General features: G+C 38.6%; 1 protein-coding gene across 1 annotated transcript in view; it reads right to left on the bottom strand.

Annotated features, from left to right (window-relative positions):
• MBOAT2 (membrane bound O-acyltransferase domain containing 2) overlaps positions 1-19,090 on the bottom strand; it is a 90,633-nt gene that overhangs the window by 6,965 nt on the left and 64,578 nt on the right. The window contains exons 6-12 of the mRNA XM_048935813.1: positions 15,736-15,790; positions 14,758-14,941; positions 9,211-9,403; positions 6,149-6,252; positions 5,755-5,819; positions 869-1,001; positions 1-152 (exon numbers count right to left, since the gene is read on the bottom strand). Of these exons, the coding sequence (XP_048791770.1) occupies positions 1-152; positions 869-1,001; positions 5,755-5,819; positions 6,149-6,252; positions 9,211-9,403; positions 14,758-14,941; positions 15,736-15,790 (886 nt within the window). The remainder of the gene's footprint in view (positions 153-868; positions 1,002-5,754; positions 5,820-6,148; positions 6,253-9,210; positions 9,404-14,757; positions 14,942-15,735; positions 15,791-19,090) is intronic.

Genomic DNA, 19,090 nt, shown 5'->3' with positions numbered 1-19,090 from the left:
CTGTAAAAGGTGAAAGAGGGTTTCACAGACAGCAGTACAAATGGCACAACTGTGTAACTTATTGCTACTTGCGTTGTCATCCATGTTATAATATCATAACATAGTTTAACAGCAGAAGATTCAACAAAATAGTGTCTGATATTGTTTCTGATCTAAAAAAAACACCCATATAATAGTAACTTAGATCAGTAATAAATTAATTAGTGCTACTTTACTGCATAGAATTTGTTGTACTTGACAAAAAACACAAGAAGAATAGAAATGTCTGGACAAACATCTTTGAACCATTCAAAGTACCCATTCACTTCTGAAGAAGTCACTGAAATTCCATGCCTTTTAGGGCAGCATGTTTAATCCAGCACAGGGATTCTAAGTATTTTAGCCACATTTAAGCAAAACAACGCACAGGCACCCATCTCCCCTAAATCCAGTGCGTCTTAAGACTACTTGTCTGAGGGTGGCAGGCATTCTATTCTATGAAGCCATTCTGTAACCACTCAGTTTTGGAACAAATGAAAACCAGAATGCTCCTGCTGAAAAGATCCTCTGTAGTAAACCACTTTCATACGTTCACTACAAAGGTGTATTTCAGGACTAGGAGGGTGCAAAAAAACCAACAGAAGACTCCAAATATTAGTTCTAATGACACACTTCAGAACTTTTAATAAAACAATATCAAATGGGACTGATATAAAAAAATTCATTAATTCCTATGCTGGATTCATTATTTCTTATGCTGAATTTGCTTGCAAAATCCTGCTGAGAAAACACAACCGCTCCCCATGAGCTGTCCCTGAACTCTGCTCATGTGATCTCACTTTTCTTTGTCAAAACTACTTATGAGTTAAGATGTTTGGTTGATACTTACAGCTCGTGCTGCCAGCGTCATTAGCACTCCTGTTAAAAATGTTAAGTAATATCCTGGGTAAACCCCATGCCAAATGGCAGAAAGGATGAACGTCTGGATTGTTGGACTGAAGGTGGCTCGCTCGTAGCACACTCTAGCAAATGAAAGACAAATCAAGATAAACAACATGAGACAGATTGTTAACAAACCTTCCCAGTTGTCATTTATACCTTCATACTTTCAGCAGGCTCATCTCTAATGTATTCTTTGCAGTACAATTGCAGATTACTGTTATTTAAAAATAATGCCACTACATTAAGACTTACAGAAAATGCCTAAAGCTGCTCACAGCTGCAGATTTAAACCTTCAGTGCTATCTATGCTCAATGCCATCCTTTATGGTGCTTATTTATAGCAAAGTTGCACAGCAGCATCCAAAGACAGTATCAATAAGGGGTCTTAAGTCATCTAAAAATGTGTTTGAAAAGCTGGACCAGAAGCCAGAAACTATTAAACTCTTGCAATGAGTCTGATATATATTCTTCATAAAACGAAAGCCACTTATGGGCAAAGGGGAAAAGTAACAACTCCTTCAATTCTGAGTAACAGAGATACTGCAGTTGCACACACGTGTGTAGGGCAGTTTTGAGCATGATGATGAATGACTCGAGGAACCTGAGGATATCAAATAAGGAGAATGCTGAGCTCTGCTCTTTAAAAACAGAAACTTTTGAATTACTAAGCAAGGACCTACGGTGAGGAGTTCTAGAAGGGAAAAAGGAATCCAAGAGGAGCAGTAATTGCTAAAAGACAGCATTAAATGACACAGTGACAAACCATCATGATGTGGAACAATGATAGGAAGCATGGTAAGGTCCTGATATGGCTTCATCTAGAGTTCTTTAATGATCTGAAAACCAAAAAGCAATAGAAAATAGAAAACCAAAAAGAAATACGGAAACAGATGCATACTAAAGTGAACTAAGAGTAAACAGCACAAAGCAGGCATGAACAGAAATCAAAGACTAGCAAACAAAAATGAGTTTTAATTAAAAAAGGCCATTGATACCAACATGTAGAAAGGTTTTATAAATACGTAGCAAGTGACAGAAAGAAGAGAATGTAGATCTGTTACTGAAAGGGGAAGACAAGGCTATGATACACAGATTCAAAACATTTACTACTTATGTCATTACTTTACTACTACTTTCATATATATGAAAGATTTTTGAGACCAAATAATACAGTCAGTGTTAAAGAGTGAAAGGAAAAGAGATGGAATCTGGACAGTGAAATATCAAAAGTGTATTTTGCTACTATAGCTTATTTCAGTCAAACAGATGCAGCAAATTTTACCCTATGAGTTCTTTAGTGTGGCGTACCAGGACAGTCTCCTCTTGCCAAAGCACTTTGCTAACAAGCATTAGGATAAGAACATGGACCTAAGAAGGGTGCAGGTGTTTGTGTGCATAATAGACCAGACTGAGGACATTTGCCCAAAGTAAGGAAGAAAGCAACACTGGCCAGATTAAACAGTAACCAGGAACGTTCCAAAAGACTTTTGAAACAAAGAAGGTGTCAGCCTAAAAAGAAGTACAAAGCAGCATGACATCTCTGGGGGACAGCTGAGGAGACACCTTGGAATCCAAACTTGGTTTCGCACTGCTGTAAGTCATCACCAGCATCACGACTTCTGCCAAGGCCAAGACAGAGCTGGAATGCATCATAAAGGCTGCAGCCAGCCAGGGGACTGTTAGTGCAGTATGCTGTCCATGGGGTGCAACATCTTACCCTATCAGCTGCATGCATGTGAAGATGCTGCGTGCTTCTCTAACTGCCACGTGAGTCAGCAGGTTCACACCAAGCTGAGACCCCTCCTCTCCCAGAAACATTGTGTACAGGCAGGGAGCCACACTTGGAAAACAGAGGTGTTTTTTGTAACCCACGTGTCCTTCAGAGTGTGGGTGGGCTGCCTGTAAGTGTGGTCATGCACATGTATTTTTTAAACTCCTTGAGATTAGTCACAGAATAAATTTGTTCATTAAACCATAACACTATGCACTGGCAAAACATTACCTGCTGTAGTAATGATTTGAATCTTGAATGTGTATTTCATTGCCTGCTGGTTAATTAGGTCTTGTTAGTTTATATCAGTAAACGGCTTCAATCTCTGTTTTGGTTTAGTTAAACTGCTTTAACTAAGTAGATTTTCCCCTGCAAAGAATTCAGGAGCTTAAGAAAAACTAACTACATAAACAAACCAAATTTTAGCCCTACCAGCACAGGTCAGGAAAAATCATCAGGCCTCATTTTAAGAGTTAAATGTAAGCTTGAAAATTCCTCCATGGTTTTGTCAACAATCCCATTGAAACACTTCATTTAACATTTCTAAAAGCAAACCAAGGAAATAGGGGTCCAGGCTGCGAAAATCTGTTCAAATATGGCTTGTTATATTTAGTAATGATTTCCTCTAGTTGTGGGAAGACGTGTCAGCTATTCAGCAAGGCTCTGCCTCGGCCTGGTTCTATGCTTTCATTACTAGCTTGGGTGGCAGGCTAACAAGTTTATTTTTCACTCTGTCTTCCCTTCTCTTTTTTGTTTTTTGAGTGGGAAGGTGAAATGGAGGAGGCGTGCATTGTTTTCTCAGCAGATAAAGGACTAGAATCCAAAGAGATCTTGGCAGATTTGAATGATGTTCTAAAATCACCAACATGAAGTCCAAAGTCTTAGAATATCTAAGAAAAGTGGAAGATAGAAAACAGTAACTGTCCATGTAATATTACTGAATACAGCTGATCATAAATATGAATCAACAGTGACTATCAGCTGAGCATAAGCAAACAGTAGATCGGTGCTGCAAAAGAAAAGATAGAGGTAATACTGATGAACTAGTAGCAGTGCTATCTAAAGAAAAGAAATGTAATTAATCCATTCAAATCATTCATTCTGCCTATAAAAAAGCCAGGGAAAGGCCTTGAAGGTTACAGAAGAAGTACTACATTCACTGTTCTTACAGAGAGGAAACCTGGAAAGAAGCTAGAATAGAGAAACAAAAAGCCCAGAGGTTTTGCAAACAGAATTACGTGTTTCCTTTGGAAAAATAAAAATGAAAATGAATAGGCTGAGCAATTTCCCAGGGAGGAAAACTATAATGAGATATATATACACATATGTATTATATAATATATATGTATGTATGTTGCTACTGTGTAAATATCACAGATTCACAGAATCACAGAATGGCCAGGGTTGGAAGGGACCTCAAGGATCATGGATCTCCACCCTCCCCACCACATGCAGGGCCACCAACCTCCACATTTAACACCAGACAAGGCTGCCCAGGGCCCCATTCATCAAAAATCTACTTTAACATGCGTCCTTCTAACCATAATATCTTTGAACTGCTTTATTTTGTGATCCACAATGCTTCTGAAACATCCCTAAGATGTGCAGATCAGTTAACTGCTTAACAGTTCTACAAAGTTTTTACACACAATCAGGATTTGGAATTCACAGTTATGATGGTTCCTCTTCCAAAGATACAAAAAGAACCAACACAGAAACAATGTTTATGTCCAACATTTCTGTATCTCTTAGGAGATAAATACCTAAGTTTTTTACCTTCTTTTAAATGGTAAACAAGTGACATATTCAAAGTGTTTATATGTTTAAATATATGAGTTTCAAAGTGTTTAAATATGTGAGTTTAAATATTATGTTTAAATATGTGAGTTTTTCTATTAAAACAGATGTAGCACTACAACTGACAAAGTAATTGTAATAGGTAATTGTAACACATACTCTGCACCACTGTTTATGGTCCTTGTATGCAGACATTAAAACAATCTTTTACTGAAAATGAATGCTTAAGAAAATATTCCACTTTCCTCTTTTCCCTGTGGAAGGAATCAGTACGTATTCAGATTACCCTCAAAGATTCTTCTCCAACCGTTCTAAATAAATTCATGCATTAATTCTTCTTGGCGGTTGACACATGCTGATGCCAATTGACTCAGCCAGAATAATCCAATGATATCTCTATTTTTGTTTTTGTTTGTTTTAATTTTTATTATTAGGTCAGGAAAATATTTAGAGAAGAAATTATGGAAGGCAGAGCACATACTACAATGAAATCTGATGGAAGTGACATGCTGTTGCCAGTCATCCTACAACAGGAGAGAAAGTCCTCTGAGTGATCCCAAGATGGGGGGATCTAAATTATATCAGACTTATAGAAATAGAAATAGAAAAAGACTGCCTATACAGCCATCAGGCAAAGCTTAACAAAACCTGTGTGCTACTCTCAAGAATGCTTTTTTGTTTTTGTTTCTGTTTACCACAAAGAAGTGGTGGAAGCACAATGATTTAGATCACTAAACACTCTGTTTCCCAGACAAGAAAAAATGCACCTAGGGGATATTCAATTGTAAATGTTTTATTGATAGCACACTGTGGGGTTTGATATTTGCCATGCACCCATAACAGAAGGAGCGCAGAAAGTTCTTGCACAGACTGGATGAAAGTTCTGCATCACTGCGTGGCTAAAAAATTCCCAGCCTACACAGGCTGGCAGCCAAAGCTAAATGCTTTGCCTACTGTTTTCAGCAACACAAACAGCTTTGAATGGCAAGAGGAAATAAAGTAAAAAAAACTCCTCCATATTAATACTTTCAGGTTTCCTATGACCAGCGAAGAAGTCAAGTAGTTTCTATCATTAGCAGACATTTTACACTAAGTGATCTGAATTCAGAGGCTTTAATACAGGCATTATAGGAAGAATGTTCCGTGCAACTGCTAAACAACTGTGCTGTTTTGTAAGCTTTAGCTTTAAATGCTAAATTTTCTTCAAAAACATCTTACTTAAAGGAACTTCAGCACAGAAGAGCTTGCCCTAAAGAAATAAATACCTTTTAAGCCAAAGAGCTGTTTGGATATTCCAGTTATCAAGAAACATCTTGAAGCTTGTGGAAGACTGAAAAAGAAAACCAAAACAATTATGTCAGTAATTGTAAAACGTTACAAAACATTCCTGAATTCCAGCATACAAACTGCACAAAAAACCTATTTTGAAATGAGCTGAATAAAGAATTTACTCAGCAGTTTGTAACCACACAATATTTTAGAAGTCAGCTGACAAGTAAAAGATATTCTAAGATCCTTCCCTAAGAGTACAAATGTGTCATTTCTGATTTAAAGCATACACACCATCTTGATAAACAAAATGTACAGAAAAAAGTTAATGTAATTACAATTAAATACCTACGTGGCCATATATTTTATTTGGAACAACAATGAACAAACCTCTATCTGCTGGATTCTCAGATTTGATATTAGATCCCAACGCGTAACTCCATTTTTGTCGTAGCCTCTAAAACCAAATCCTGCTGCATTATTAATTGCATCTGCTGCAATGAGACAAGAAGAAACAAACTGTAAACTGCCTGTATTGTGCATTACACAACAGGTAGGTAGTTCAAAATATGTTACATTTTAAGGTCTATGCATATTATTTTTAAATGTAGATGATCACTGTATCAGATGCTTGAACAACCAAAGAATCCATGCTTACATAGGCACTTTCAATTAAAAACCTTCTACGAAAGCAAAAGTATGAATAGTATCATTATCTATCTCACAGTACAGATATCCCTCTCTCTTACACAGCCCCTTGCCTCAGCTTTGTGCGCTCACCATGGAGCACCTGGCAATACAAATGGCCCTGGGAAAAGAAGGCCCATTCCTCTCACAATTTACCCTTAAGGAATTGAACGCATCATAGTCAAAAGGCTCTCCAGTAGCAGTGCAGTGCAGGTCCTCCAGTGGCAGGACATTAACCCTGTGTGTGAACTCAGATCTCATCTGAAGCACTCTATTCAGATTGTCACCTCTTAACCTACAACTGGCGAGGAATTAGGAATTTGCTCAACTTTTATTACGATGTTGAAGGAATCTGTATTACACATTTACTTATGTATCATTACTATGTATTTTCCTTTCTTCTCAACAGCTTTTTGAAGGTTCCAATCTAAAGCACTCAGAAAATAAAAGATCAACCCAAACGCTCTGTTCCTTTCCTGAAGCTGATTCTCCAAACATTCACAAGTCTGGAACAGGGATTTGTGACTCTTGATTTAATACAGCGTAATTTACACTTTTTCCCTCATCAGTAACAACTTTAATAACTATCTTTTAAAGCAATAAAATTTGCTGCTATACATCTGATATCATAGAATCACAGAATTCTAGGGGTTGGAAGGGACCTCTGGAGATCATCTACTCCAACCCCCTTCTAAAGCAGGTTCCCTGCAGTAGGTGGCACAGGAAAGCATCCAGGCAGGTTTTGAACAGCTCCAAAGAAAGAGACTTTACAGCCTCTCTGGGCAGCCAGTTCCAGTGCTCTGTCACCCTCGTGTTAAAGAAGTTCTTTCTTGTGTTCATATGGAATTTCCTAAGTTACAGTATGTGCCCACTGCCCCTTGTTCTGTCAGTGGGCACAACCAAAAAGATCCTGGCCCCATCCATTGACTCCCGCCCTTCAGATATTCACAGGCATTGAAAAGCTCCCCCCTAAGCCTTTGCTTCCCCAGGTCTCTCAGCCTGTCCTCACAAGGGGAACGCTCCAGGCCCCTCATCTTTGTGGCCCACTGCTGGGCCCTCTCCAGCAGTTCCCTTCTTTCTTGAACTGAGGAGCCCAGAACTGGATGCAGTGCTCCAGGTGAGGCCTTACGAGGGCAGAGTAGAGGGGAAGGATCACCTCCCTCAACCTGCTGGCCACGCTCTTTTTAATGCACCCCAGGATGCCATTGGCCTTTTTGACCACAAAAGCACACTGCTGGCTCATGGCCAGCCTTCCGCCCACCAGGACACAAATGTACTTCTCTGCACATCTCCTTTCCAGCAGGTCAGCCCCTAACCTGTACAGATACACGCAGTCATATCACTGATGTCAACTTCAAGTATTAGACAATGATTTTAAGCTCTCAGAAACAGATAAACCACAATCCCTTGCTAGCTAGAGCAGAAAGACTACAGTTACCCATTTTATTAACCAGCATTTAGCATTTATTCTAAATAATTCATTTTACGAACAGATTTCTTCTAAGTGCAAAGAATAGCAATACACAGCTCAAAAGCATAACATCCAGCCTTGCACATTCTGCTCACACTATTAGAAGTCTAGATGAGATAAAATCAAAGGAGAAAGTTGAAAAAAATGAGTTAGCAAGCTGGATGTACAGAATTGATGTCATTTATTTTTTTCACTGCTCTACCAAAAACAAACTAACTCTTCACTGCTAGCAAACATAAGTAGAAATCCATGTGAAGAATGATGGGGGGAAGAGTAGAAAATTATTCATTTTTCAGCTGATTCCTGCTTTTGACAGATGCTGATACTGGTGTTTAAGAGCACAATATTCAAAAATATTTCGTTCTGCAACAAGCTCCAAAATTGCTACATCCAGACACGCTGAAAGCACATCATTCAGTGACCAGAAAGCAGTAAATGAGTCATGCCCCTCTGCCACACTAAGGTTTTCTTTATTGCATTGTTTCCCACAGATGCTTTCTCAAAAAAACTACACAACAAATAATGTAAAACTGAAGGAGGAAATCAATGAAATCTGTTTTGTGAGACACATCCAGCATGCCAAGTTGCATACACACAGCATTTTGGTTAGTGTGTGTTGGGTTTGCTTTTTCTTTGTTCTGTTTTTTAAAGAACGCGATGCAAAAAGCAAAACACTGCTCAAACCGTATCATCTATTCAGCATCTTAGATGAGGGACCACGGGTGTTCTGCCACTTGTCAAACAGAATTTTTAGTGAACAAAGACTAAAAATGAAGCATCATCAACCCAATTCTGGAAATACCACTGTATCTGCTGCTAACAACACAATTATACATCTGAATTTCAATTTATTCATTTTCTCTTCATGCTTAATAATAACATCAAGCAAATTACTGATAACTAATACAGAAAGTTTTAAAGCCACTTCTCAGATATGTCTAGAACTCCAAGGATTGCAAATCAGACTAGTTTTAGTACACATTTCAAAAAGCAAAGAAGACATTGTTCATTAAAACAATATCACTCTTCAAAAACCCTCACGTTTCCCATAGATTTGTTCAGTATTCCGTGATCTCATTTGCCACACTGTCACAACACTGTGCTTAGTGCTGTGGTTGATAGGCTTTGTTTCACAAGAAAGAGACATCATTCAGCATCTTTGACAATGCCTCGTAATATTTACATCTAACAATGTTTTCATGAGGCCTCAAGAGGGCACTGTCTCTTTTTAAAACACAGTTGGTGCAGCGTCTCAAATGAAACTCAATACAGAGTAGTTTTTTTCCACACTTACCTAAAGTCCATGCAAAATAATACTTGGGTCTGGCAGCCATAAGAGACAAGTATAGGTAGAAAACTCTTACGGGCCACGATGCTGTAGCTCTGAAGTTCTCATCAATGTTGTATTCCACAGGCAATGTTTTTGTAATAGTCATGTGAAAGAGTAAGGACAGTCCACAGATTAAGAGCTTCTGTGCCACAGCTATCTGCAAAGTTTAAGAGAAGAGACTTTGTAAGCTTCAGGTTTTGTTAGTCTTCTGAAAACAAAGGTAAGTTGGAGTTAGTCTTTCCTAAACAGGTGTAAATATATGTGTCAGATTTTCAGTAATATTTACTACCAAGTACTTAAAATATTTGGTAGCATTTTAGAGGTGTTCAAGAAATATCCTTATCTCGATTACAGTGTGAGTACCATTGCTTTTGGCAATGCAGCAAATCGAATTCAACCACACTGAGCCCCTGAGAATCCCTTTCAATAACAGGAAGTTCTTTTGCAACCCCAGTTTTTATCTCATTGTCAAATTACCCAAACAAGTAAGTTGCCAAAACATCGTAACACAGAGCATGTAACTTTGCACTGGACACGTGCAATTACTGCAGGGATTCCAGAAAGAATGATTAAATTTTAGTTCATTTTTGAAACCTTTGGCATAACACAGATGTTTAGTTGCTGCCCAACTCAATACATCAATTATCTGTGTTCAATTATCGTAATACCTAAGTTCTAAAACAGTAAAATGCTGAAATAATTTATGCATTTACAGCCAAAACACCTCAGTTCTATAACGCCTTGTTTGCCCACCTAGAATGATCAAGTGATAAGGAGTCAAATCACATGCTCACAGACATGTAAAAAGTGCATTCTTCAGCATGAATCTGGACTCAGATTTCCTCAAAATTCAGTGTAGCCATAACCACCACTCTATAGAGGGTGCTACTTTTAGGACACCAGGATTGCTAAGGTTCTGTTGTAAAATGCACAGAGCAATAATGCCTGACATGCACTGCTTTGAGTCAGGAGTCTCACCCATGTTCCGAGGGTGCTTACCAGTGTGGGCAAGCTCCTAAAGGAGCACCTGAACCAAGCACTTCAAAGAGAAGACTGCAAACTGTCTGTAAATGATCCAACTCTCAAGTTTTCATCGTAAACAAACTCAGTATTTAAATGTAAACATTACAATTTTAATATATAGTTCTATGGCACTAAACTCGGCAGGAAAATAATCAATATAGCTATTTTTCTTTGAAGCACTGAATAAAAAGATACTCACAATCCTTTTGCTGCCCATCCTGCTTCCAGTACTTAAAGTCCTACTTCAATCAGCATAGCTACAAGTACCTAGCTCCAAAACAACTGTTCTGTTCCACAGTGCAGCAGTAAGTGCCCAAATGAACACAAGGATTTCTGCAAGGTGCACAGTACCAAGGTCTCACAGACATGACGTGACACACAGTAAGCACTGTTCTCCCTTTTGTCCATTGCCACTGCTTGTCCATCTTTACACACTCTGTATCATCAACCCAAAATGCACTGGTACCTCTCTGCAGGTTTTCAATTAAATCATGGAGGTGAAAGCCCTTCTTTGAAGGAACAGCAGCAGGTTCTCAATGAAATTCATCTTAAGAAAGAACAGTGAACTCATGTAGACATACCTTTGAAAAATAAACCCTGAGGTTGTCAATCTGTAGTTGCAGAACTTGTATGTACCATAGCAGGATGGTGTTTTTATTTACTTAAATGATGTATTTCTACTATTTTATATCCATTTATAATTTTTTAGCAGCAACATTAAAGTACAGGAAAAAGGATAATAACATCCAGAAGCAGCATGGCATGTTACTTAATGGCTTTTTTTGTTTGTGCTTTTGTTTTTTAACCAGTACTACTTCACATATGTAATTACAAATCCCAGAACCCCCAACCAAGCCTGCTGACACCACTCCCAGGCATAGGGAGGCACACTGAAGTCCTCAGCAAACAACACTGGACGTAATCTTCTACAAGGACTGGGAGCTGCAGGTCCAGGCCTGCTTTAAGCAGCCCTTCAGAAGGACAGTCCAAATACAGGCTGCACTGCAACAAAGCAGTCCTGCCTTTTCTCCTCACCTTGGCTACACGTTTTTGCTCTTTTCCTTCTGGGGGGGGTCAGATTTGGGAAGCAAATGAAGAGAAATACCAGTCGTTGGGGTATTTGCCTTGTTTTGTTTTTATTTACTTATTTTTGACAAACCAGCTTTGGATGGGATCAACCTCTCGAATCAGATCACTGTGCCATGAAACGCTCACCAGCACTCTGTGACAGCTACACAACTCAGAAGCCACTGCCACAAGTTGATACTTGGGTTGGACTCAACAGATCATTACATTCTAGCCTGAGGCTTGGCTTGCTTAGAGCACTCAAATTTTGAATGATCTTACACGCAAACAGGAATCCACACCTGACACCACAGTCAGTGCAATTGCCATTTGGTTATTCTTTGCCAAAGCATAAACAGGGTTCCACACTCACAGGAGGATTGGTCAGTCTCTACAGGATGAAGAAACTAACTCTAAGAAGTCTGAAATTTTGTTTCATTCGCCCTCCGAACTTTTCAGTGCATCAAGTCAAAAAGTAAAACTCACTTATTGTGGAATAACTCAGAAACTACAGTCCAAAGTAATTGTTCTGCTCATGAACTGCAAGAACAGAAGCTGCAGGATGGGTCCCTTTTACCTCATGTGAAGTAGAATACACAATTTATTTTTCATCAAGAAGGAAGAAGAGCCTGGCTCATTTGGCTCTGATGAACAAAAATTAGGCATAACTGTATGAAAAATATGAAATATGGATAATATTGTGAAGGGAAAAAAACTTATTTAGGCTAGGAGAGTGCCAAGGCAAAAACAAATGTGCATTAATTGGCTGGGAATGCAAGTAGGTTGAAAGCTGGATTCCTGACTAGTGAAAGGAGTTCAGGAACAGCTTTCTAATTGAAGCAATAAACGCTGAGTGCACGTAGATGTATCGCTGCATGGAGAAGTACTGTGCGTATGAGTACAAACAAGAAGTATAAAAGGTGCTTTAGGCCTTATCTGAATATTTTTTTCTTCTTGGCTGATAAAAAATAAGGATTTCAGTCTAATACTGAACTACGTTAAAGTGCATCATTTTGTGAAGGATAGCACCTCAGTTAAAAATTACATGTAATTAACCCAGAACTTTCTTAATTTATAGGAAGAGTCTATAGAATATGCAAGAAAGCAGGTATCTGCTGACAGGCATCTCGTATGTTAAGGGTAGCCATAATAAAAAGAAACTTACAAAGACAGATATTAATTTCTGAGAGTTGACACCACTTTGAGCACCAACAATTGATAGCTTGCAAAAAGGCACAATAGGAGGGACATAAGAAATGAGTTTTAATACGCCGATTCGATTCATTTAACATGCAATGAACACAGCAAAAATACTAAACCAAGTTGGTATCATGCAATCAACACACAGGAGAGGGGAGGAGGCCAGCACGAACTACTTCTGTTATATAAATTATATTTAACAAGAAGCTTATTGTAAACTCAACTGAAGGATTTTTTTTCACTTAGTACATTAACATTTGCCAATCCCCATTACACTTCATTTTTCTGAGTTACCTAACAATTTACACTGACATTAAAGGTAACGTGAGAATCTAGGCACAAATTTAAGACATTAACATGAAGTTAATGGGATTTAAACGTTCTTCTTCTAGAACAAAACAATGAATTGTTTGATTGATGCAGCAAATGCAGTGAACAAATTATATCATCCACATTTCTCCAAAAGCACAGAATACTCTCTGGTGCTATAAAACACAGCCAGATTTCTCTAATGCCAGTTGGGAGATGAAGTATCAACAGCAGAGTCAACTTCTCTTTTATTTTTTATGTCAAAATCTAACGCAGCATAAATTGCAAAAAACATCAAGCAATTTGAGAGCAATACACTTTAGCAAAAACTGCTTACCTCAAAGAAGAATCTGTTATAGTTTTACATTTGTTTGTATTGACTTTATTTGGGTCACTAGAAAGATTATGCGGTAAAAAGCTATGAAGCCCAACTAGGCAAACAGCAGATGCATGTTCAGAAGTCCTGATACCAGCAGATTGGGTTAGGTCTATTTATCTTACTTCATAATATTTTTCTTCAGAAATAGGAGCTTAGTACATAAGATAAAAGATTGTTTAAAAACCAAGAGTTTGCAACCTAGCCCATACGACACACAAGTGCAGGCTATGGACAGACTATGAAGTGCCAGTCTATGCAAGCAATCTCATTTGTCCTTCTCCCTTCTTGACGACTTCCTCAACAGCACACTTGCATCAGCTTGCCAACATGCAGAGCAGGTTAAAATATTATCATTCTCCAGCCACTTGTTTATATTTCTGTGGTGCAACTTACAACAACCACATAAGATTGGTAGAACAGAATGTGCAAAATGTCCTCACCCACATTCAAAGAATGTGGCTGGAGATGACAACTGATTGAGAAGCACTTAAGTGTTCTATTCGCTAGGGGACGGAATCCTCCAGCTATCAGGATGTGATGAGCAGCTGTGGGAATGCCTTCATCTGCTCTAGCAACTGCTAGCAAAGACAAGCAGGAAACAAGTAATTGTTCCTGGAGTCAGTGAAAGCCATTAATGCAAAGTGCTCCAGTTGACTCCGTAATAATTCTGTTTTTAATATGTAATACTAATTATCTTAGACACAAATGTAAAAGATAGACACACTCCTATTTAAGAACATATGAAGAGAGTGGTAATATTCAGTACCCTCAACATTAACTCTTTGGATTAAATAAGAAAAGGAACAAGCTCTGGGAGCTTTTAATTCAGACCATGCAATCTCTTCAGTAAGGTAGGATCAAATGGATTTTCTTCTGCACATATGTATTCTCTTTTCCAATAGAAGAACAGAGAGAAAAGCAATACACTGTATGGATGGCTAGCCATGCAGCTATCACTAGTATACTAGTATACTATGTTTTACTACATCTTCAGATGAAGGCAAAAAATAATATTGAGCTTCAGCACCTCTCTACACAAATAAAAGCAGGAAAAATTGTTTCCATGAGTGTTTTTCAACTTAATGCATGTGAATGTTTGCTGCTTGCTCCACGCAGAGCAGAAAACATTAGAAAACAATGGAATTTGAGAACTTTCATAAAACTTTGCTGAAATTGTTAAGTCTCATCCACTTTCAAAAGACAAGACATACAGTTTGCCTTTACTGCACACAGCGTACACTTTGAAGAAAACATGCATTAACTGCTTCATCTAAAGATGGCTTTTTACCATATAAGCTTGTTAGGAAGCACCAATTTCATTTGCTTTTGTCCACAAGATCCAGACTGGAAACCATGGAGAAAACCTAGCTTAAAAAGAAAGTATTTAACTTTCTGAACAGAGAACTGTACTGTTGATGAATGAACTCCAGATACAGCTCAGCAGTTATGCCTGTAAACAAACAGTGCAAACCAAGCTTTTCATGCAATGATTACATCAGCATCAGCACTGCAAGAGTCAGAGTCATACATCTTACATTTGGAGAAGGATCCGTTTGTTCATATTTTGTATCTTCCTTCCCATTTGCTTCAGACTGTTGCAGTTGGTATGATCTGCCTTCAATGAAAGTAATATAGTCTTTGTAAGAGCATAACGGGCCTGCCAGGATACCCATGAAATTACAGTTGTAACTTAAATATTCCAGTAGACTTGGCATGCGTCTGTAATTCAAAGACAAGCAGCTTGTGAGATGGAATGTGTAGTTCCACAGAATTTCCACAGCAGGAGAAGTCATACTGCATGTCATTGCTTACTATAATTGCAGTAAAAACCAAATGCAGAAAAGCAGTTTGTGCATATTTTGTAATCACAACTTAAAATACTCTAAACATAGCATCGCTTTCCAATCCATACTGAGCATTTTCAGAATGATGTCTTTAACTCTTGTGACTTTGTCCTCGACCTGACGCTGAACCTGGGGAAGAAGGTGGAAGGGTGTTTCCCTGAAGTGCTTGTTCAATTGTTTATGTTTTCCTTTTTCCTCAATAACCGAGTCAGTAAACAAAGGTTTGTGTTAGCTGGCAACAACCTAAATTGAGGAAAATTCCTCAAGTCAAGACTGTTTAGGCCAGGACAACATAATATTAGCAAGTCTCCTGAATAGAGAAAGGAAAACAGGTAAGTTAAATGCTGAAAAACAGAAACAAGTATTCCTTTGCCAACTACTTTATATGTGTACTAAATGTTAACTAGTCTCCTGTCTGGATGTAATTTCCATATGACGCATAGAACTTAGCTTTTACACTGTAGAAAAATATTCCATAGTGATATTTTGCAGAATAGATGCCTGTAATTAAGTTACAAACATAAAATGCATGGATCTGTTTTAGCCGAGTTTGTAAACGCTCAATCCTGAACAGGAGCTGTTGCATTTCTGCACAGCATTAATAAAGCACACAAACCATCAGCTTCTTCCTGCCACCAAAACCAGACTCTCAGATCACTGAAAGCCTACCTTACAGCCAAACACCTCTGTGATGGTGTCAAATCTTCATTTTTTCGAAACATACCTAGAAAAGAGCACAGAGAAAAGGAAAAATAAAGAAAAGCTTAAACAACACTTATTAATTAGTACTGGCTTTACTCAGTAGAGCAACCCTCATGCTGCAGTATAATCTTTTTCTTTATGTCCTCAAGTAACTTCAGAAGTATTATATCACATAATATTTTAGTTGGAATTGGATCGATCATTTCTTACTGTTGACAAAATTACAAACTTACATATCCTCAGCTATATCCAACAGTGTCCAAACCTGAAACCACATGGATTTCATGATTGCATTAAGAAGGCTTGTAATAAGTGGTGAAAAACACAGTTCCCTTACATTTCTTCAGGTTTCAAAGTCTGCAGGTTTCAGAACCCTTTACTCCCTGTCTGGGAAGTTAAAATCCAATCCCCATTAACACAGCAGTAACCCAGGGTCATACACCTCCGATATGTAATATGAACACAGCTTAAGACAGATTTATGCTGCTCAAAGCCCAATGCAGACCTTTAAAAGGTACCTCCGTGCTGTAAGTAAGGACTATAAACAAGGTCCAGTGAATCAGGCACAACAGGCAAGAGTCCCTGCCCAGAACCCGGAGCCCTGCCAGCAGCCAGGGGCAGGCCAAGGCTACATTCAGCAGCAAGGCTGGATTTATGTTCTTGCAGTACCCAGCACTTTGCTGGCCTACTCCTGAAAAGCAATTTGCAGAATTCGTATTACTGTAGAAGTGAGTAGAACCTTCAACACTTGAAATAATCACAAAAGACACAAGTCCAAGGGTGGGGGCACAGAAGAAGCTGAGCTCCTTCCTTCAGACAGGCCTGGTTTAGAGCAGCCAGCAGCGCCTGCCGAAATGGCTGCTTCAGCTCCTCCTGCAGGTCTGCCTCTAGCTCAGACAGCAGCATGTGCATCCATCTCTGCTGTTCACATTGGCAAGCTTCCTTAGTGACTGCAAGCATTCACTTATTTTATAAAACATAACTTCCTAAGGGAAATTAAGCTTATGGAATCCCTCTTCAATTACCTTCCTTCCTAGCAGTTCCTAAACCCAAAAGCCAATCTCCATCCCAGTTTAATGAAAGTGTAGAGGTAACACAGATATTACAACACACTGTGTAAAAATAAGTGATTATACGGATTATATAGAAGGAAAGATCCTCCTTCACTCACAGAAAGATTGCCTTCAAAGCCTGCCCCTTGATGCCATCAAATCCATGGAAACAAGCCCTTACATTTGATCTAAGCATAAGGAAAGTTTCAAATGGAGTCTGTTTTCTAGTTAGATATCTAAATCAGTCAAGTTTGAGACACACACAAAGAAAAAAAAAGGGGAGGGGGGAGAGGAGGAAGTGATATCAAACCTCACTCAATTCTATGACTCTTGGAAATACTTCTTATCTGAAGGGAAGACAGCCTGTTGTCTTCATTTGATTCTAGGAACTATGACATACAGATACTTAGGTCTTAAAAACTGCATTTGTCTTTCAAGCTGAGATGGATACAGCAAATGGGTATCTCCTACAACCTGAAGAATACCTTCTTCATTCCTCATCTTCACAGCCGAAAGTCAACCTCCTTCATTCAGACCCAAGGAAAGAAACTGAAGGACAAAGCACGGCCCATGACTTCAGGCATTTTCTCTTCCCCACCATTACACTGTCCTATCTTCTCAGTACTACAGCCCAAGTTTTAGCTACAGTTAAAAGTGTTTTAAAAATAGTGGGAGAAGCTTTTTGAAAAGTACTTTAACCTTTAAGGCCACAACATAACAGGTCTCAGGTCCTAAATCCTGGTAGATAGCTTTTTCCTTGAGTCAGGAGGAAGCAGTGACCAAGTGTGTCCAAATTAACTTGAACAAGGAGGGACTAAAGATGTGTGATTAACCTAATAAAAGATTTAATGCCACTGATGTGTTCCAAAATAAGGGAAAAAACTCAAATAGAAGAATCTAATCAGTGAAATACGACCTGTACTTTTGGAGAGCTAGAGGTTAAGGAGTTGGCATATTTAAAATAGGTTCAAGTATATCCATATACACATGTGTGGAATTGCTTTCCCCCTACATAATGTGGCAGGCAATACGCCTGTCTCAAGCATGCAGTGTACAAGGAAGCCTCCATGATTTTTTCACTCCAACCACCAGCCTCTCAGAGGTCGGTGCCTTTCCCCTAATGCTTTTTCACATCTTCTCAGTGCCTGTGTCACACTCTTGCAAGCTTTCAGAAAGGCACTGCAGACTTCTTTTAATTGATAGAAAATACACATGGAAAAGGGGAAAAGATGCTTTTAAAACCTCTTCAGGGTGAGGACTTTGAAGAATCATCAAGTCCAACCTTATCTGAACTAAGATAAACACGTTCAATGCTTTTGAGGCAGTGTACTTGCCCATGGGGACAGAGGCCCCAGATCATAGCTGTTCCCTACCTGCTACACACTGGAGATAAAGACACCTCATTTCATCAGTATGCCACTGTAGGGAATTTATGAATTTTTCTAACTTTCCTCTAGGGATGATGAGAAATGTTTTCTCCTGTTCTAAAGCAGCATACTTCTGCAATGGTTGCATCTTCTAGTTGCTACCAAATCACACAGTGGGGATTAGAGAAAATGGGTTTTATCGAACATTTGTGAGAGAAGTGAAATTACCTGGCCTTTCAGCAGCTACAACTCAGTTTTCTCATCTGTAAAGAAATAAGCCTGCGTTCCTTCTGTGCACAAGAATAATCCCTGCTAACAAAAATTATCTCCATTGATCTAGATCATGAGGAAGTTGCATCTGTTCATTCCTCTTCAGGAGATCAAACCATAAAGGTAAATCACCATCTTTGGGTATATACCAATATCCTTCCCCACAGGTTTTATTAAAGGCTGTTATGGTACTATCAGGCTTTCTCACTACAACAGCACAATATTTACCATTATATCTTGGTATTAACCCAGCTTAGTAGTTAATCTGCTTGAGTCTACCCACTTTTACATTTGCATGAAAAACTGGCTATTAAGAAACTCATTTATAATGCTTAAATAAATATGATATTAACTAAGAATACTTAAGCATGAAGATCGTATCACAAGCCCTGTTGAAACCACAGCAAGATTTGAGGTTCAGAAGTGGATCACCTGAGTTTAAATGCACTCTGTTAATGCAATATGTGAAGGCCTGAAGAAGACACAGACTTTCCATAACAGTTTTAGTTGTTACCAGCACGCTGGCAGCAAATAGACACGGGTATCAGCTAAGTAAAATTGCAGAGATATTACAAAAAAAAGCAAAAAAACCCAGAAATTTTGACATAATCAAACATGGGCCCCAAACAACAC

This window comes from Lagopus muta, chromosome 2, assembly GCF_023343835.1.
Source record: "Lagopus muta isolate bLagMut1 chromosome 2, bLagMut1 primary, whole genome shotgun sequence".
In the NCBI taxonomy this organism is placed as follows: domain Eukaryota; kingdom Metazoa; phylum Chordata; class Aves; order Galliformes; family Phasianidae; genus Lagopus; species Lagopus muta.
Note: the sequence above shows the minus strand (reverse complement) of the source record. Positions and strands in the feature narration are given on the sequence as shown.